This window comes from Liolophura sinensis, chromosome 2 (genome assembly GCF_032854445.1).
Source record: "Liolophura sinensis isolate JHLJ2023 chromosome 2, CUHK_Ljap_v2, whole genome shotgun sequence".
Lineage (NCBI taxonomy): Eukaryota > Metazoa > Mollusca > Polyplacophora > Chitonida > Chitonidae > Liolophura > Liolophura sinensis.
In genome coordinates, this window is record NC_088296.1 from 7,270,104 (window position 1) to 7,292,509 (window position 22,406).

At 40.1% G+C, this 22,406-nt stretch overlaps 1 protein-coding gene and 1 long non-coding RNA gene across 2 annotated transcripts; both read left to right on the plus strand.

Moving 5' to 3' along the window:
- Positions 1-518: 518 nt before the first annotated feature.
- Positions 519-1,377, plus strand: LOC135463126 (uncharacterized). Its single transcript, XR_010443523.1, has 2 exons — positions 519-881; positions 1,233-1,377. It is a non-coding gene; the product is annotated as an uncharacterized LOC135463126 (long non-coding RNA).
- Positions 1,378-4,941: 3,564 nt separating this feature from the next.
- On the plus strand, positions 4,942-21,246 carry LOC135463071 (E3 ubiquitin-protein ligase TRIM38-like). The gene is made up of 7 exons (XM_064740391.1): positions 4,942-5,347; positions 5,754-5,849; positions 6,442-6,672; positions 7,207-7,229; positions 7,502-7,641; positions 12,265-12,686; positions 20,935-21,246. The coding sequence occupies exons 1-7, from the start codon at positions 4,958-4,960 to the stop codon at positions 21,244-21,246; spliced, it is 1,614 nt and encodes a 537-aa protein (XP_064596461.1). The 5' UTR covers positions 4,942-4,957.
- The last annotated feature ends 1,160 nt before the right edge of the window (positions 21,247-22,406 follow it).

Genomic DNA, 22,406 nt, shown 5'->3' on the forward strand with positions numbered 1-22,406 from the left:
AAGGTCGAGAATAATTGATACCACGTGCTCATTATGTATTATATCATTAGAAATAAAAGTTCCAATGCAACAAACTTTAAATTGACATTGAGGAAAACCGCCTTTAATATTAGACAGTAAATTGTTGGTTAATAAATACCAAAGAAGTCTGTCACTTATTATTCGTTCCAAACTTAACCACGCTGGTAAGAGCTATGGGACGGTAATTAGACGGCTCACAATGATCCTTACCGGGTTTTGAAACCAGGATAATACACGCCTCCTTCCATGACGGTGGAAAAAATACCACTCATCTAAATATCATGATTAAACAAGCCCATGAGAGTCTCCAGTGGCTCAGGAGACAAATGGGTTAGAAACTTGTAATAAATATTACTATGACCACACGTACTATACGTTGTTACGACCACAAATCCAAATAATAAGGCTCACCCTGAGGTAAAGATAAGATAAAATGAAGTTTGATCATAATGTGGAGAACAAAACAATGCTATTACGCTAGGCAAAGTTATTGATGATTCCGCTGGGGATGTTTATTTATTTATTTATTTATTTGACTAATGTTTTACGCCGCACACAAGAATATTTCTCTTATACGACGGGGGCTGCAATATTATGGTGGGAGGAAACCGGGCAAGTGCCAGTGGAACCCACAACCATCCACAGTCTGATGGAAGACCTTCCCACATACAAGCGGAGAGGAAGACAGCATAGGCTGGACTTGAATTTACAGAAACCGCGTTGTGAGATCCCCTGGGTCATTGCGTCGCGCTGGCACACTATCCACCTCGGCCATATAGACCCCGAGATGTTACAAAACTTAGGTCCAGTGATGCCTTGATTGTGTGCAGAGACAGATGAAGACATAGTTTTATTGACAGGTTAGTTAATTCTTTCACAGATATAGTTTTAGGTTTTAGGTTTATCGTCCCCAATCATCGGCAAGTCAGTGATATTTAAGTGTCAATAAATGTTGATTTGTGGCCTCCTCTTGCACATTGGAAGCAAAACAATTTATTTCTACATTGGCCATTACCATGCTCAACTTTTGGCATGTAAAGCACCTGGAGGGATTAGGTATGCATAGGCCTACTTGGGCACTATACAGGCAAATTGAGAATGACTGAGGAAAAGAGGGGTTATTAAATGTCGACAAGTACGTATTGATTTTTCTATCACTCTCAATTTTATGTTGTGAATCACTTGACATTTACGACCCCTTGTGATTTTAGTTCGGAGGATATCTTATCTAACCGACTGCTCAAACTGAACCAATCCGATCTTCAGTCTCTAACTGAGAGCCGTAGTGGAGTGTTGCGCTTAAAACCTCGCAAGATCATTCTCTTCAATTTAGTGTGACAACCAAGGGCAATCAGGTAGGTCTACTCCTCTACGGCCCTTCATACAATTATAGGAGATGTGAGTCCATTATATTTCACCGAGGCCACATAGCAGAGCTCTATTTTACGACAAGCTTGCCAAGTAAACTGAGGTCCTATTCTTTTCAGCCCGGAGAACCCAAGACGGTTATGCCGATTGAATTCAATGGGCAACTATTGTAACTATACCCTAATCTCATTATGCCGGTTTCAGAAAATCCATCCGTCATTTCTCAATTGTCCTTCCTATGTATTCTGTTTGGAACTAAAAGTGATAAATGTAAATGATTTGAACCCATTTGCTGAAGTAATTTTGTGGGAAAGTGATTGTTTGTTGAAAGGTGACATTCACATATGGGCCTAAAGTTAATGGCGAGCTGCGGAAACCAATGTTGAGATGTCACAGAGTATAAATGTGTACAAACATACTGAGGGATTTGCCTCCCCTGCACAGATTTCTCAGATCTAAGTATTTTCTATTTCAATCTGCTCAGTTTCACAATGTTGTGAAGCCAGGTTGGATTTGTGTCGACAGGTAAGCTCTGCAAGACGATTATATGTAGTTTGGATGGAAACCATCACTCTTGTTAAGGGGTTGTTTTTTCTTTATCATATTGCCGACTGTCAGACCCAGCTTAATTGGTCTGGTCGTCCTCAAATCGACACAATGTAGATACACCAATGGGGCGTTTTTTTTATAGACTTTAACAACAGCCATGTCAGCCTGTGTGTGAGCCTTGAACCCTCGATATTTACGTATAAACGAAAACGACTGATTTTTATTTAGGTTCATGGTTCATACTGTTTAACTGTGTCGATCTTGTCACCATAGATACAGGGCGATAGTACGTTATTAATGTGGGGCTCTGAAACTTTGGACCTAAAAGACATTAAGCAGTTAGGCTGAACGTCGATTGCTTGCGTTGAAGTGCCGTTTATAACACACAAAATCTGAATATCTTGCCTATATGGATCGCTGTTTGTTTACTTACAACGTACGCCTGTCTGACCCAAATATAACAACTGTGATAGTATAAAAGTCCTGTCAGGGGTATAAGCGTTCTCCTAATCCATGTAGGTCAGTCCGTCTGTTATATGATATCCTATATCAGTTGCTCATAGGGGCCTCCGTGGCCGAGGGTATTAGCACAATAGAACGGCTCAATGACCATGAAGCCTTCCGCCAATGCGATCGCTGCGAGTTCAAGTCCAGCTCATGCTGGCTTCCTCTCGGGCCGTATGTGGGAATGTCTGTCAACATCAAGCGGATGGTCGTTGGCTTCCCCCAACCTCAGTTTTCCTCCTACCATAATGCTGGCCGCTGTCGTATAAGTGAAGTATTCATGAGTACGGCATAAATCAAATAAATAAATAAATATTGCGGGAGGTAAATTGTTGTTGATCGTTGATCTGTGAGCCATCCGATCAACTGCATTTGAAACAGTACTCTGCAAATAATGGCCTTTGCGAGGGCCAACATTTTTACGGTTATGTGCACATTCTTGAGTTTGGCACAAAAGTAAAATAAATAATTAAAATCTATTGCCCATAATGTGTGTGTACGTAATTGGTGCTAAAAGTAAATAGAATCTTAAAATTATGTACAGATGTGCACACATTATTTTCAGCCCTACTATTATATATACAGGTGATGTCATCGTAAGACTGTACATTGGACAGTGTTTAGACGCAAATCTCCATACAAATATAAATGAATTGAGCTAAACTACTGAATTCAGTTTAGGGAAACTCCATGGTAGTTTGTTAAAACATGGTATTTGCCTATAAAGTTAAAAGGGAACTGTGCTAACCATTGTGGGGATGTCATAGATTTATTTATTTATTTGACTGGTGTTTTACGACGTACTCAAGAATATTTCATTAATACAACGGCGGTCAGCATAATGGTCAGAGGGAAACCGGGCAGAGTCCAGGAAAACTCACGACCATCCGCAGGTTGGGATTGTCATAGAGTGTAAAAGTGTAAAAGCATACTGAGGGATTTACCTCCCCTGCTCAGATGACGTGTATTTCTCCGAACCAAGTACTTTCTTGTTTCACTTTGAGCAGTTTTATCAAGTAGAGAAGCACGGTGGGGATTGTGTCGACAGGTAAGTCCAGTGAGATATGGTACGTCTATGTTTATGACGGGATGTTTCTATGAGGTGACGGAATTGTCTTATTTGATCGTGTGCCCGACTCTCAGACAGTATTTAATTGGTCTGAACGTCCTCAAATGGACACGAAGTCGATGTACGACTGGGGGCGTGTCTTTATATAGACTCTACTCTCGGCTTGTGTGTGAACCTCTGATACTGTCTACAAACACTCGCAATATTTTCTTCTCAAGGAAACGACTGATTTAGCTGGGTTCAAGTTCATACTGTCTAATTATGTTGATCTTCTCACTATATCCAGGACGATAGTACGTTTTTTAATGTACTTTTCTGAAGCTTTGACCTTGAGAGGCATTATGTAGGGTTTTGCCGAAAGTCGTTGGTTGCCGGCGACGTGCTGTCTGAGGTTGGGCCTACATACATATTGATAGCCACAACAACCGACCTGTATGGATCGCTGTTTGTTTACTTATAAGGTTTGCCTCTTTGCTTTAAATATAAAAACTTTAATTGTTAAAAATTTCTAGTTAGGATATATATGTCCTCTGTCTGAAGTGTTTGGTTTGATCTTGGATCTTCCGACTTCAAGGCGGGCTTAAACAGAAGGGGTGTATTACACTGTATAAGTAAATCGCATCTGAAAATTATGTACTGAATTGCACACAGGATTTTCAGTGTTGCAGAACTGGAAGGCTACGTGTATTAGCAACTTCTCACTCAGCAATCATTACAACCTCGCCCATTGATCACCAATAATGGGGTGTGTTATATGACACAGCTTAACCAGTCAGGACAGCCGTATACTGCACGTAGGTCTACTTATACATTAGCTCGAGCTGTCTGTATGAAGGTATCTCTGACGCCGACCTACTTCTACAGTCTACCTGAGGTTACATATCTCAAATCCACGCTTTTAGGTTCTCTTTAAACTGTCCCTGTCATAACACTGTATCTAACTGGACGTGTACTTCACACTTCTACAGTGGAGCGAAGTCAGCATTTACGGTTTAAACATTTTGTTTGACCAGTGGTGATCGGAGGGTGTAGCAGCTCTGCTGTAGTCTGTACTTCTGTGGTTCCTGACAACAACTAATCAAACACTGGGAGCTGGAAGACTTTGACCTTAATTCATATCCCTCTTTAATCTAAGTAAGACATGTTCGTGTTAACCATCACTATTAGAAATGTGATCTTTATTATATTTCTTAAATTATTTATTATAATTCTGTAGATAGAGCTGTTCCAAATGTTTTGCCCAATTATCATAAAGTATATAGGGTCAAGTTACCTTCATAACCAATGCAGTTCACAGGCCTGGCCAAATTATCATACTGAGTCAAGTCCCGACATTGGGGCTGAAGAAGATTTCGCCCTGGCTCTCTGTAAATCCACTTTTAACCCGCGACAGGTTCGTTTTTACACACGAATGTAACTTTCGTTCTTAACTTTCATCTGGCAGAAATGGTGGAGAGGTTCTCTACTGCTGTTAAGGTTGAGGAAGACATCCCATATTGTTCTCTGTGTGAGGAGGACAATCATGCTAAAGCTGTCAAGTTTTGCACCATCTGTGGTGTGTTCTACTGTCAGGAATGTCTTGCAAATTTCCATCCAATGAGGGGGCCTCTAAAACGTCATCGACTGATTTCGGCTCTGGAGTACCTCTCCCAGGAAACCTCACAGGGTGAAGTCAGCAGGGACCACCAATCAACTCAGCAGCCGTTATGTGCTAGACACGGTCAGCCGTTCGTCATGTACTGTGAACCCTGTCGGATGGTGATCTGTGTGGGTTGTGTGTTTGAGCATCCGGGACATGCTGTGCGGGATATACCATCTGCAGCTGAGAATGACAAGGTAATGCGAAAAAGATATGCGTATATCAGCCATCAACCGAAATCGATGTTCTGAGTCATTAATCATAAGGTCAATTCTCAATACAACGATTAACACGAACCAGGAAGAAACTAAAAATTTGTGCAAATTTAAAATTACGCTGGAATCACGTAAAGAGAAGTGGTAAACAGTTTTCAATGATTTTAAAAAGACGCAAAGAATGTTTTGAGCGAATAACTTAAATCACTATCTAAATCGCGTATCATGTCAGTATATAGGTCGATAATCAAAATAAATATATCATGACTTGGAGCTATATATTAACCCAAAGGTTGTGATCTATAGTGAAGAAAGGGTCTTTGTGTCCTGTACTGTAGTGAGTCATTTGAAAGGCGGATTTTTTAATGTAGCTTTCTTTCAATTACAGCCAGTTGTTTTGAACAAGACGAGTGAACTGGAGAAAATGCTACAAGAAACTAAAGAATCACTGTCAGGAGTTATGAGGCTGCACAGCAAGATACAGGTTGGTATTTTCCATGACACCTGTTCAGCTTTGGTTGTACTGCACACGCTAGTGACTCATTTTGACTATGTGGAGTATTGCTATCGCTCACAAATCCAGGTAACATACAGCTGCCAATCATTTAGCCTTGATAAAGCTGTCTTCTGTCACATATTATATATGTAGATTACAATCAAAGAGTTAAACCTGAACAGTGACGATTTTTATAAAAACACTATAATACACGGTTTGATGCGGAGATGTATTTGCATAAAGGACGAGTTTATTTTGTCTATTTCTGGTTTATCTAATAAGACTATCGTATCATTATTATGACTTTTTCCTAAGTAACACACGGTATATGCCCATCTCAGACAGCTCCATTTGATGTATTATCGCCGATAATACGCTGTCATAACGTACTTTGGGTTTTGAGTCGACACTTACATGTACATCCCTAAACTAGAGGGAAATCATCTCCATCCCGGAGATACATTGTAGCCACAGTTGTGTGGCGCTTATATTTCACCCTGTTACACATACATATATAACTTCTTCAACACACAATTCTAAAGGTCTGGATGAGGCAGTAAGCGATTTTTCTGTTTGGTAGGAAAACCAGGAACTTCACACTCAGGAGGTAGAAAAGGCTTATTGTGCAGCCTTGGAAGCTTTACAAGCATGGAAACAACAGTCCTTAGATGGCATAAAAACCCGCTATTCACAGTGGAGCGTGGAGTGTAGCGCTATACTCAAACATTTTCAGCTACAGACCCAGGAAATGGAGAGGATGGTACAGGCTTCCAAAGATTTGTTAGCGTCAATGGACGTCGAGTTTTTGCAGGTAAGTCAAATGTGCACATCCTCAAACACTGGTTCAGCTGCTTCAACTCCGGATGTTACCCATACCACAACCACCCTTAGGAACTGTTATCAGGTGTTGAAATCCATCTCATGCTGCCAAATCTACTAAGGTTGATTCGAATTCAACAGTTTTGTTTTGCTCAGTGGTACCCTCCGGTCGCTGTCAACTTTTCTACCCATAACCGAACCACTGTCCGATTAAAGCAATAGAGTAGCAACATACAATGTGAAAAAGAACATACTGCACACTGTTTTTCAAAAACAAGGTTTGTATGAAAACAGATCTTTGGGGGAAAATTACATTGCATGAAACACCATGGGATTTATTAATCGGAATTGAGAGCTGATGTGAACTATATAATAGAATGGAATGTAATTGTAATCAGGGAATGGTCTAAAAGATTTTATAACTGTGTACTTGTAATATGTTGAGGTGAAAGTATGGCTACAGTATCTCAGTTTCGGTTATCATCTTTACATGATTTTATGTGTTTTCAATTCTGTTTGTTGACAGGGTTCCACAGACTTCACCAAAACGTATGTATAAATGTGTAATACCGCTCTGGGTTTGTTATACATTTGGAGGTCTCTGTTGTCAGCAGATATGTTTCTATATCATTTAGTACCAGCACTGTAGTTATCCAAAACATGACCCGACTGTAAAATATATCCAATGTTTAAACATACGTTTGTCCGGACAAATCAGATCTAATCTACTAGGAACAGTACATCATGGCATTCTTATAACTGCGTTGTACACAAGATTACTACACGACTGTGTCTCTTTGTTTTCTCTTCTCATCTCACAGAATTGATGACCAGCTAAAAGATATAAGAGCAGATCTGGAGAAACATGAGGTCAGCAAACAGAAGCTTCTAGATTCTGTACAACATGACTACGTTGTCCCTAGACAGGTGACTGTAAAAGAACGTCGGGACTTAGTTACAAGTAAGTTCGTATATGTATGAAAAATATACAGAAGGGTGTGCCGAAAGGACGTAAACAACTGTAGGGTTTATGTTAGTATGTGCATCGAGTGAGTGAGTGAGTGAGAGCTTGGGGTTTAACGTCGAACATAACAACTTTTCAGTCATATGATGACAATGTGTGCATCGAAGACACAAACATAAAAGTATGAGGTGTACACTAGGGTGTGATCAAAACTGGGGTTTGGGAAAAAGGCACAAAGTTATGCAAGGTGTAAGTAGGGTGTACACAGAAGACACACACTAATGTGGGACATGCATTAGGCTGTTCACTAAGCATACCACATAAACCTATCCATCCCCTTAAGGTCTTCACAACAGATACAAACTAGTGGGAGGCATGCACTAGGGTGGGCAAAACAGATACAAACTCATGTGAGGCATTCACTAGGGTGGGCAAAACAAGATAGAAACTCATGTGAGGCATGCACTAGGGTGCGGAAAACAAGATAGAAACCCATGGGAGGCATGCACTAGGGTGGGCAAAACAAGATAGAAACTCATGTGAGGCATGGACTAGGGTGGGCAAAACAAGATATAAACCCATGGGAGGCATGCAATAGGGTGGGCAAAACAAGATAGAAACTCATGTGAGGCATGCACTAGGGTGGGCAAAACAAGATAGAAACTCATGTCAGGCATTCACTAGGGTAGGCAAAACAGATTCAAACTAATGTGAGACATGCACTTGGGTGGGCAAAACAAGATAGAAACTCATGTCAGGCATGTACAAGGTTGGGCAAAACAAGATAGAAACTCATGTCAGGCATTCACTAGGGTGGGCAAAACAAGATAGAAACTCATGTGAGGCATGTACTAGGTTGAGCAAAACAAGATAGAAACTCATGTGAGGCATGCACTAGGTTGAGCAAAACAAGATAGAAACTCATGTGAGGCATGCACTAGGGTGGGCAAAACAAGATAGAAACTCATGTGAGGCATGCACTAGGATGGGCAAAACAAGATAGAAACTCATGTCAGGCATGCACTAGGTTGGGCAAAACAAGATAGAAACTCATGTCAGGCATGTACTAGGGTGGGCAAAACAAGATAGAAACTCATGTGAGGCATGTACTAGGGTGGGTAAAACAAGATAGAAACTCATGTCAGGCATTCACTAAGTTGGGCAAAACAAGATAGAAACTCATGTGAGGTATGCGCTAGGGTGGGCAAAACAAGATAGAAACTCATGTGAGGTATGCACTAGGTTGGGCAAAACAAGATAGAAACTCATGTGAGGCATGCACTAGGGTGGGCAAAACAAGATAGAAACTAATGTGAGGCATTCACTAGGGTGGGCAAAACAGATACAAACTAATGTGAGACATGCACTAGGGTGGGCAAAACAAGATAGTATCTAATGTGAGGCATGTACTAGGGTGGGCAAAACAAGATAGAAACTCATGTGAGGCATGCACTAGGGTGGGCAAAACAAGATAGAAACTCATGTGAGGCATGCACTAGGGTGGGCAAAACAAGATAGAAACTCATGTGAGGCATGCACTAGGGTGGGCAAAACCAGATAGAAACTCATGTGAGACATACACTAGGGTGGGCAAAACAAGATAGAAACTCATTTGAGGCATTCACTAGGATAGGCAAAACAGATACAAACTAATGTGAGACATGCACTAGGGTGGGCAAAACTAAGTTAGAAACTAATGTGAGGCATGTACTAGGGTGGGCAAAACAAGATAGAAACTCATGTGAGGCATGCACTAGGGTGGGCAAAACCAGATAGAAACTAATGTGAGGCATTTACTAGGGTTGGGAAAACAAGATAGAAATTAATGTGAGGCATGCACTAGGGTGGGCAAAACAAGATAGAAACTCTTGTGAGGCATGCGCTAGGGTGGGCAAAACAAGATAGAAACTAATGTGAGGCATTCACTAGGGTTGGTAAAACAAGACATACACTAATGTGAGGCATGCACTAGGGTTGGCAAAACAAGATAGAGACTCATGTGAGGCATGCACTAGGGTGGGCAAAACAAGATAGATACTAATGCGAGGCATGCACTAGGGTGGGCAAAACAGATACAAACTAATGGCAGGCATGCACTAGGGTGAGCAAAACAAGATAGAAACTAATGTGAGGCATACACTAGGGTGGGCAAAACAAGATACAAACTAATGGGAAGCATGCAGTTGGGTGGGCAAATCAAGATAGAAACTAATGTTAGACGTGCAATAGGGTGGGCAAAACAGATAGAAACTAATGTGAGGCATGGAAAAGGGTGGACAAAAAAGACTCGCAAGCTCGTCCCTTTCCTGGGCACCCAGGACTCGTCCATACAGGACCATACAATCAAATAACCTATAATAGAGTACCTTGTGGGCAAAGGACACAGGCTAATGTAAGGTATACAATAGAGTGTGCACGGAAGACACAGAATAATGTGAGGTATACAGAAAGGTGTGCTCAGAAGACATAGACTCATGTAAGACTTACAGTAGGGACTGTACAAAAGACACAGACCAATGTGAGGTATACAATAGGGTGTGCCCAGGAGACACAGATACAATAGGGTGTGCCCAGGAGACACAGACCAATGTGTTGTATAGAGAAGGGTGTGTTCAGAAGACACAGACTAATGTGAGGTGTGCAGTAAGGTGTGCACAGAAGACATAGACTCATGTGAGACTAACAGTAGGGTATGTACAAAAGACACAACCTAATGTAAGGTATACAGTGGGATGTCCCCAGAAGACACAAACAGATGTGAGGTATACAGTAGGGCATGCTCAAAAGACACTGACTAATGTGAGGTACACAGTAAGGTGTCCCAAGAAGATAAGCTGATAAGAGGTATACAGCAGGGTATGCCCAGAAGACACAAACAAATGTGAGGTATACACTGGAGTGTGCCCAGAAGACACAGACTAATGTGAGGTTTACAGTAGGGTGTGCACAAAGTACACAAACAAATGTGAGGCATACACTGGGGTGTGCCCAGAAGACACAGACTAATGTGAGGTATACAGTAGGATATGCTCAAAGTACACAAACAAATGTGAGGTATACACTGGAGTGTGCCCAGAAGACACAGACTAATGTGAGGTTTACAGTAGGGTGTGCACAAAGTACACAAACAAATGTGAGGCATACACTGGGGTGTGCCCAGAAGACACAGACTAATGTGAGGTATACAGTAGGATATGCTCAAAAGACACAAACTAATGTGAGGTATGCAGTAAGATGTGCCAAGAAGACACAGGCTGATACGAGATATACAGTAGGGTATGCCCAGAAGACGCAAACTAATGCAAGGTATACAGTAGGATGTGCACAGGAAACACAGATTAATGTGAGGTATACAGTAGGGTGTGCACAAAAGACACAAAGAATTGTGAGGTGTATAGTAGAGTGGGCCCAGAAGACAACAACTGAAGTGACGTATACAGCAGGGTGATGTATTTTATAGGGTGTGTACAGAGAACACAACCTAATGTGAGACATAAAATAGTGTGTGGTACTCGTAAAGTGTACAGTTGGCTCTTTGAAGTCAAAAGGCATTCAGTAGGCCATTCTAAGAAATATAAAGCCAATGTAAGCTATATACACAATGGTTCGCTAAAAATTAATAAAAAGGTAGTGTATATAACATTATGTTTTTTTTCGTTTTTTTTTAATGGAAGTACATTGCAGAGCTTTATATCAGCAGCTGTATAGTTAGAACAGGACAGATAGTTGTGTAACCCCTTTGTCAGGTGTACTGTTAGGACAGAACAGATAACATATTGTACCCCTGAGTGTCTTGAGTGATATTTACCTCATGTGTACAAATCAGCAGATGTACTGTTAGGACAGAACAGATAACATATTGTAGCCTACCCCTCGGTGTCAAACATGTATTTCAAAGGGAAAACAACCCTCATATCTGTTTTATTGTTAATATTAAAGGGTTTCCATCTATGTATGTAGAAATAATTGTTGATCTAGATTTATTTCCTCACTTGATATAAGTTTGCTTTTAAAATTTAAATATATTAACTATCCTTTAAAAATATATTGGAGAAACTTCAATAGTTAGAAGATTCCAATACTTCTTGATTACTAATAATTCTGATGGATTAAATAGTCTTTTGAACATTGTGGCAAAAGAATGTCACTTGGTAAGTTATATGTGGCGAGTTACCTCCCTTACTAGAGGACGGCTTCGGTAGCTGGTCACTCCACGAATGACAACAGGTCTACCACAGCTTCATAGTGAGTTTTGTGTTCAAATGTGCCATAACTGATAACTAAAACCAAGTACCGGATAGAGGAAGGTATTGTTCTTGTTGTAGGCAATAAGTTTCAAACAAATTAGAGCGCTAAATGTGTGTATTTTAACGCATTACTCGGCCTATGTCGTACCCGTCAGTTAGTCATATATCCAGTTCTTGTCGAAGCACAACTCTTTTAAACTGGCTGAAAATGAGAGAGATCGGTGTATAAATTACATTCGTGTCAGCAGTATATGTTATTTTATTCCAAGACATTGTGTGGAGAAAGTAAAACTACGGTATGTGTACACCTCAGTCTTACAGCGTGTGTTTATGGTTTGCTGTTGTTTATACTGCTTCTGTTGTGTGTTTGCAGAGCCGACGCTGAGATTCACAGAGACAGACGACCGTGAGCTGAGAATTACTGACAGCGGCTCTATGGTAGAGGGTAAGGACTTGTCCCAGATGAGGTGGTGGAGAACTGTGACAGATGGGCGTTACCAGACGGGCAGGTACTACTGGGAGCTACACATCACCTGTTCACATGGCTGTAACTGTGATGTAGGAGTGACACAAGAGAGGTGTGGTGTGAGGGGGAGGCTAGACCCTGGCCGTAACTCCTGGTACATTTTGATGGGGTATAGTGGTGATAAGGTCAGGTGTTGTAGTTACCGTGGTGGTGGTGAGATCAAACCTGACTATCTACAGTACAGACGTTACACACGACCTCATCACCTGGGTGTGTACCTGGACTGTGATGACCACACACTGACATTCCTGGACTGTGACAACAACCAGGTAATGTACACTGTCAGTGATGTTATCGTCACAGAGCCTCTCGTGCCATGGGTTAGGTTTTGTGTTGGGCCTGGATCTGTGTCTGCTCGTCTGGTAACGGGTGACTCTGCAACTCTGCCTCCAGTTCTCTGTGATATGATAAGCACTTCCTGACCATCGGATAATTATTCATTACATCTTTTCCGTCATATTATGGTTTGTTGAAATAGACTTTGATTAGGTTTTTTTTTTAAACAAACTGACCAATGTCCGTATAGATGTTTTAGTTAATGTGAGCAGTGTGGCTAATTCAGTATGTTTAGCTTCTTCTGCAAAGTGGTCAGTTATCTGTCACAAGTTTACAACTTGGAGTAGTTATACACAGTCTGTCTGACTTGTCCTGAACATCAATGTTAGTTTTCTTCCAGACAAAATACATGTAGATAATGAATGGGTAGTTTTATTTTTAGTAATGGTGACTTGTAAATCAGCATAATCAGGAGTGTCACTGAGCAAAACAGGTCACAGTTTATACATGACAGTACATATACTCAACATGGTACATGTAGTAACTCTTGTTGTATTATGTAACTTTAGTTCCGAAGAAAAAAAAAAGAGATATTTCCCTTACAGTTTTAGGTTAGATGCAAGCATTGATTTTCCGCAATAATTCGGTAGCAAATCTTCAACTTCTACAATATACATATACCCTAAACTTTCGCGTGGTGCCTTGCCATACCTCCACATGTAGCTTGCACCTTTGTCTACAACATTCTCAGCTACCATTTTTTTTAGCTGTGGTAGTGAAGTCATAACATTTGTTACCTTAGTAACCTCTGAGATGTGGGTAGTGGTTGTAATGGTTGGGGATAACCCAGGGCCTTATCTGTCCTCAGAAAGGCAGTGGGTGGAATCACCGGTGAAGGGCACCTCATTGTTGAATATTTTGATATATCTGCCATCCCGGATGACATGTGCATCTGATCATCACATTGTATCATAGGTACCCCAGTCCATCATTAAAAGGTTGTTTGTTCCAGTAAATTGAAAGTAACCCGGTCAACATTATCTAAATGATAATTGAATTATCGTGGCTCCAAATTTCGTCACCTGCTTCAGGGCACACGTTTTCGATTTTAAATTCTCATTAAAAACTGTGTGTTTTCATAACCAAGTTCTTTCACAGTGAACTCAAATATCCCTTATTGATTCTGGATCCAACATTAAATTTGAGTAAATTTACAAACTTTAAACCTAAACAACTGAAGTCGAAGGGCATATATTGCTTTCGCCACTGTGGCGAAAGGATGTTCCCGCGAAAAAGGCACTTCGAGGCAACGGCAGCGTCTGGTAATGGGACGCTGAGAAGGGCTGGATTAGGGTCCTGTAACCCATGGTAAATACCAATAAAGTAGTCCAATTAAGATAAGACACTCACAACCTGACCCAGGGCTGCCGTTGGCACTCGTCATTGTCGCAAATGTAGAACAATTTTTTGAAATGGCGATAAAATTTGAAAAAATGAGAATGCCTTTGGTGACAAACTAATTTACTTAAGGAAAGATACAAACGTTTTACAAAATCTAAAATGAAAGTTTTCGGGGGCTGTTTGCAGATTTTCGCAATTTTTCTAATGAAAAAATCCACTTAGGCCTACTTTCATATTAAACGGCCTCATGTCGGCAAAGTGAGGAAGGATGATAAGCATTTATATTATAAATTATAAATATTTCCTTTCAACTAGATTTCCATGTAAGTGCTGTGATGTAAGATAATATGCATTACTACACATGGTATTCACTGCCCAGGTAGATCCATATCCTGTAAGTATTCCACCGTGTGTGATGAATATATGTGATGACACTGTCATAATTTCGCCCAGTGCAAATCATATGTTTTAGATGTATTGCTAGTATATGCTTTTCTCAATACATGTATATACGTTGATTACATGTATGATGTGTGTCAGTTGTTTAAGAAGTTTGTTCAGAATATAGATCGTGTTTGGTTTGGATGTGCTTAGTCCGGTGAACTGATAGGTGTATCGTTGTTACACCGTTTTTATTTTTCAAATTTTAATGTAAACAATACTGTCCATAGTTTTTCTTTAAAAAACCTGATCAGTTGTTGTTGTACATGTACTGAGCGCTAATTCTCTTTTATTGCATACATGTATGAATAACTACAAGATGAACTGTCTCCTTATTATGTTTACTTAATTTCATTCAGATCTGTGGACCTACACGTGCTTAAGTTAAAGTAAATTGACATGTATGATATACACCCTGACATATCTGCTTGTAACACACTCACAGCCAGCTTGTATTGGCACGTATCACCATGTGTGCTCTACAGAATTGGTAGATAGTTCCATTTTAAGTTTAACCTCAAAGACCACCATTCGTCTCCAAGTTGATGCGCAGCTCATGTATCCAAGCGCTTAATATGTTGCCATGTGTGACTTTGTTTTGCTTCAAAATCCCCGTACATGTATGTTAAAACACACAACTTCGCAAATGTGTGAGTCTGGCTTTGGGTAATTCTATACCAGTGACATCTTTTAAATTGAAGTTAACATCAGTGCATTTTGTTTACCTAATTCTGCTTAAGCCATGGTGTGAGGGGGCGTGTGACTTGCTACTGTTTATGTATTTACATAAAGAGTTAGAATAAAACCCTGACTGAGGTAAATGGACAAGAGGCCATGTTTCATCGGTTACGTGCGGCCATTTGCCAGCAATCACACTGTTGTCGCTGCTCTGGTTTTACTCTCTGTGAATGAATGATTATGGCTTAACGCCACATCGGCAATATTTCAGCCATATTGTGACGATTTACTCTCATTGCTGTCCGTCTTTAATTATATTGTACCGTGGTCATCAATAGTGCTGTAGCTATGAGGGCGTGTAGTCAAGATTATGAGGTCATCTATTAGCGCATTGCGCCATTGCATCTGCTTGGTGTTTTTGTATTTGTATTCATCTACATGTATGATCTAGTGATATTTTGTCACTTTCTCTCCTTTGTGTTCCAACTTCTGAGAAATATGCTAAATAAAAATGAATGATTGTGTATTATGTAATCTTTTGTTTGAATGATTGAATTAGTGTCGGTGAAATGTCATGAACCGTATGCAGTATTTTTACACGATTTTTTACGTATACGAACTTCATATTTAACGTATTCAAATTGCTGGATGGGTACCTTATCAGTAGTGCTGGTTTCCTCTCAAATACCCGAGTACTTACATTACCCGATGAGTATCTTCTCAGGAGAGCTGGTTATCCTCTCTTTCTAATACTGGGTCCACATATTACCCAATGAGTATCTTCTCAGGAGAGCTGGTTTTCTCTCTTTTTCATACTGGGTCCACACATTATCTGATGTGTATCTTGTGTGGAGACCTGGTTTTCCTCTCTCTGTGCTATCGGCTGTCTACATTACCTGATGTGTATCTTCTCTGGAAGGCTGATTTTCCTCTTTGTAATACCGGCTCTATACATTACCTGATGTGTATCTTATCTGGAGAGCTGGTTTTCCTCTCTTTGTAATACCGGATCTGTACATTACCTGATGTGTATCTTATCTGGAGAGCTGGTTTCCTCTCTTTGTAATACCGGATCTATACATTACCTGTGTGTATCTTATCTGGAGAGCTGGTTTTCCTCTCTTTGTAATACCGGATCTATACATTACCTGATGTGTATCTTATCTGGAGAGCTGGTTTTCCTCTCTTTGTAATACCGGATCTATACATTACCTGATGTGTATCTTATCTGGAGAGCTGGTTTTCCTCTCTTTGTAATACCGGATCTGTACATTACCTGATGTGTATCTTATCTGGAGAGCTGGTTTTCCTCTCTTTGTAATACCGGATCTATACATTACCTGTGTGTATCTTATCTGGAGAGCTGGTTTTCCTCTCTTTGTAATACCGGATCTATACATTACCTGATGTGTATCTTATCTGGAGAGCTGGTTTTCCTCTCTTTGTAATACCGGATCTATACATTACCTGTGTGTATCTTATCTGGAGAGCTGGTTTTCCTCTCTTTGTAATACCGGATCTATACATTACCTGATGTGTATCTTATCTGGAGAGCTGGTTTTCCTCTCTTTGTAATACCGGATCTATACATTACCTGTGTGTATCTTATCTGGAGAGCTGGTTTTCCTCTCTTTGTAATACCGGATCTATACATTACCTGATGTGTATCTTATCTGGAGAGCTGGTTTTCCTCTCTTTGTAATACCGGATCTATACATTACCTGATGTGTATCTTATCTGGAGAGCTGGTTTTCCTCTCTTTGTAATACCGGATCTATACATTACCTGTGTGTATCTTATCTGGAGAGCTGGTTTTCCTCTCTTTGTAATACCTGATCTATACATTACCTGATGTGTATCTTATCTGGAGAGCTGGTTTTCTCTCTTTGTAATACGGATCTATACATTACCTGTGTGTATCTTATCTGGAGAGCTGGTTTTCCTCTCTTTGTAATACCGGATCTATACATTACCTGATGTGTATCTTATCTGGAAGCTGGTTTTCCTCTCTTTGTAATACCAGATCTATACATTACCTGATGGGATGAAGTAATGACGGTAGAAAACTACGAACGTGTCAAAAATCTCCAGTCAACGAAATTGATAACATTTCCTTCAAAATTAGAAGAATTAGGGTGGTCAAGAAATCGGCTGTGAACTTTTAATATTGAGTAATTTCTAGTTCAGCGGCCTGCACGTGTTTGTAGATTATGAGACCAGATTTTCGGGCTACCACCTTTACAATTAGGAAAGCAAAATGGAAAGAAAAACGAAACGCAAAGATGATCAGAAACACTTAACTTTAACAGATTAATTGTTTGAGTGTACATGACATTATCTCCGCACCGGGTTCATATCATTCCTTACGTGGATAGTCATTGGTCAAATGTTGAATGGAATATGAACTTGAAAGAGCCACTGACCAATCAGAAACGGCGATCTGGTAATGCTTGGACCGGATGTCTTCTGTCTGACAAAAACAACAGCTGCATGGCGGAAGCTTGAGTTGTTCGGTTTATTGGTAAATGAAAACTTTTGGTCGCTAAAGGAATACAGGCTGGTTTGCATGGAGTATGGAGGCCAAATCACTGGTTACAAAACCATTAACAAACATGATAGAGACCTTTAAATACTATTATCAGCTGGATATTTCAAGTTTTTTAATTACAAGTGACCAATGCACCAAGACAACGTATCTCTACCGTATGTGTCGTCGTGACAGTATGACATAAACAAGTAGTATCGCAATCTGTTCATCTTAAAATAAATTAAAATTTTGGCTATACTTGCATATTAACTTCAATTTCTGCGGAAGTCCCAAAGCCAATATCCAATGACACATGAACTTAGCCTAATAGAATAGGGGAGGTAATCCAGCCCAACAACGTCATATCATGTTGATGAATCTATTCTGAAGTTTTCATTGGCTGTTTCATTGACTTCCAACAAACGCGATAGCCCAATACCCTTAGGCTCATTTTTATAGCGTAACAAAGAAGAGAGAGACACTTAAACTGCAAGGAGCGGCTACATTCGTAACCGTCATATAAGCCTTTATCGCTCAAATCAAGGTCAAAAATCGATTCATGTTGGCTTCCTCTCTGGACATACAAGGGAAGATCTTACAGTAACCTGCGGATGGCGTGGGTTTTCCCCGGATCTGTGTCGGGTTTCCTCGTTCCATAATGCTAGCTGCTGTCGTATAAGTGAAATATTCCTGAGTACGGTGTAAAACACCAATCCAACAACAAAAAAGAAATAAAATAAATAAACACCTTTCACCGACAGTATGCCCCTGCTTCCAATTTTTTAGCGCCTTTTAAACAAACAAATAAATAAATAAATTTACATTTTAAACGACATGCATGTATTTCCGTTTGAAGAAATATAATCGACTAATTTTCATATGACAGACCAGGATAACTTCCCCGTTGACAGTTAGTGCATGTTATCTGAACACCTAAAACTTTTCTTTTAGTGTGGAAATTAAGTTAAAATTTTGAAATGTATCCCACCTATATTACCTATATGTGGCATTTCATGTCATGCACGTTCCCAACACATTTAAGCAACTTCTAGTAATTTTCGTGTGAGGATGTGTTATTTTACAAATGCTGGCAACTGAAAATGTAAAACTTACTCCAGTTAAGTCAGTAGCTGACAAACGTTTGACAATTTCGTGATATTATATAACTTACAGAGATTATTTAACCTACAGAGAACACCTATTGTCTTTTCAAGATATATGTCCCTACAAAAATTTAATGATCGGGATCATGGTTTTACAAATTCTGGTAATTCTATCCAATAACCGGAAATATAAAACCTGTCCCTTCTAAGCCAATATTTGACAAACTTAAAGTTTCAGACGCATGTGTAATTTAGAGAGAAAACCTACGACGCATCAATTAATCCAATTTCCGACTTCATATGGGTCTATGTGGACACATATGCCATTTTTACACATATCGTGTATCGTTTTACAAACTGCTAACCGAAAATATAAAACCATTACATCTGATTCAACTTGCAGTTTTACCAAATAATATGTGACTTACAGTGAACACTTATATTGCACAATAACTTATATAGATATAGAGCTGTAAACGCAAGTCCACTTTTCCAAATTTTACACTTTAAGGGTGGATGTTTTACTAATTCTCTTAAGAAAAACAAACAAAATCTTCCTCAACCGATTCATCAATTGCTAGTATTTTAAACAATAAATAATTTTAACAATTACATAATTTCACAAAATATCAGTCTGTTGAAAGATGTTTTAGTGACTTTCAGATAACGGTAGTTACACACACGCTGACGACACTACAGGCGAAGATGATGGCTACGAAAGATGAAATGGCGGAATACAAAAAGCTCGAAAAGCCAAGAGAGAGCCAGTCAGGTGACCTCGATAAGACACGAACTTTGGTCCGGTTAAGGGGAGCAGTACAATTTCTTTTTTTCGTTCCATTGCGTCTGTCACCAGGGAATATCATTATAATGCGCTCTTCTTTTTTTCTGACGTGCACTTTCTACCGTCAGAACTATCCAATCAATACTTCGTATAGAAAACGAAAATGGTAGCAACGACTTCTCTGGAATGTAAAATTTTCTTTGGGTAAACTAAGGATGCTTGGAAACAGGCAAACAAATATCACAATAAACCAAATAAACATAATCAAGATCACGGTCATTGGACGTTATCACCCACGAGGTGGAGTTCAGGGAAAAACAAGGGTTCAGGTCGCCTCTTCCAATCAGAAAACGACCGTTTTGAGACGTCCTGTGGAGATTTAAAATTGGAGCAATATAGGACTTAGCTGAAATCACATGTTAACTGAGTCATGACCTTCCTTGCCAGGCTAATGCATATAAACTATACTGAGTTGCTATTTTATAAAAGGAAGGGGGGGGGGGGGGGGGTGAGTATTTCTTGTCAAGGGTGTGTTTTCAACAGTGAAAAAAACAGGAGTCGCAAAAAGTGAAAAAGAAACTTCTGTGAAGAAAACACTAAGACAAAATGCAAAATACACTTGACTAGCTATAATTTTACCAAAACTACCTTGTATTGTAAACAAAGCTTCAGAATTGTCTTTTGTCCGTCGTTTAAGAAACACTGTTATGGTATACTTGAATAGATTTTCTGTGTCTGTAGCGGCCTTCGATAATGAATTAGTTGATTTGTTTGCCATATAATGTTATGGTGCGACTAGATATAGATGTGCTTAAAAGACATCTATTTCGGCGGTGTCAGGATTATTTGCAATCTGGCCTGGCCGGAGAGGATGCCAGCATGATCTGGAATTCAACTCACGGGGACTGTATTGGTGAGAGGCTCCTGGGTCATTGCTGGGACAAGATGTGACAAACCATACATATAACGTACAACAGAGGATAAAATTGGCACCAACATGGTATCACGTATTTTTAATTTACAAAGTCCTCTAAAAATTCTTCCTAGAAAATAAGTGTTTATGTCGGAACACAGCTCTTATTGGATATTCTTTTTTGCTACACCGTTTTTTTTCAGTGAAGTATTTACCAGCATATAATTTGATTGACTAAGGTATTTACTAACACTCAATTAATAAGGTAGAGTTTACCAACGTGTGAAATGATTTGACGATACCACTAAAACCTTTGTGAGACGTCATTTGTTTACTTCTTCAATGTTTTTTTTGCTTTTTCTTTCTTTGTTCTTCACTCTACCTTTCTCGAAAGGGCTACAATAATAACTTGTTCACTCGTCTGGACAACGCTGACTTAGAGCCGGAAACCGTTCCTGATTGTTTGGATATAGACACCAAACACTGCCCGGATGCCAAACTACTCATCAGGGCCATGAAAAGCAAGGATTACTCCGGCTTCTGGACGGACAATACGAGCAGCTACGAAGGAGAGAAGGAAATCATCCACGTGACCAACGAGCGGAAATCTCGACTGGAATCCTTCAGGGCAATTCCCGAGCGCAAGACGGAAAAATCTAAGCAACGCTTAGTTTCTTCGTCCAAGGGAGAAAGTTTCCACCAATAACATTAAGGTAGACAAACTGGAAGATCCGGATCTGTACGTTTCACGCCGGTTAAAAAGGTCCAGAATTCCAGTGAAAAGGACAGGAAGTCTCCTCAAGACTCAGCAGGAAATGTACGGATAAACTGCCTTGTGTAGTCAAAATGACCCCAAAACAGAGACATGGCAAGAACCTCTCCCATAAACAGGGAAAAGCCATATCATGGAGGACAAGGTATGCCGTGGCGAACTGAACACCAGGATGGAAGCCAACAGATTCATGCGAGTACTCCATGGTGATCTTTAGAACACAAGGAGAGAGAATGCAGGAGGCTGGCAGGAGGGAGACAGCTTCTAATGTGGAATATCTAGCAAAGCTTAGAAATGTACGGAATCATGTTGAGTGAATCATGGAGAAACAAAAACCTGAGAAAGAAGCCATGTTCTTTTGCCGGAAGATCGCAGGCGATGGCAGAGTATTGCTCTCACCTTGCGATGGCACAGACCTGATATTAGACAAGCATCTGGCTCCATCACCTACCCACTACTGTCCCGTATTTCCTCAGGAAAAACAAAGTTATGAAGGATCAGTGGAGAAGCCATGGTCGCCAGAACCTCTGAAGAACGAGACATCTGCTGGACTGCCGGAACCAGTGTCAGTAAACACTGGCCCTCATGTGCGCGTGCACTGTTCGTTAGAAGATGGGGGCTACCAAACCAGTTTCCATTCAGTCAATGGTGGCAAGATATCCGAGAAAAATCAAGCTGACAAACCATGCACACTCCCTCTGCCCACTTCAAACTTACTAGTCAGAACTTGCCCCCAACTCAAAGTCTGAGACAACCTATACCCCACACCACACATGGAGCCCAACACCCAAAAGTTAACAGCATGGGAGGGTGTAGGGAAGCTGGAGACAAAACCAATCCTCTGTTTAGAGCCGAGACTGTTAATACAGATGGAGAAGTCGAGCGTATCAAAGACGGGAGACCAAGTCTACATCAGCATCAGGAGAGATCGAGGGCTGTTTGTTCTCTGACAACTCCTGTGGCAGTGAATAATCGTAATTAAGTTTATGTATGTATGTATGTATGTATGTATGTATGTATGTATGTATGTTTATTTATTTATTTATTTGATTGGTGTTTTACGCCGTACACAAGAATTTTTCATTTATACGACG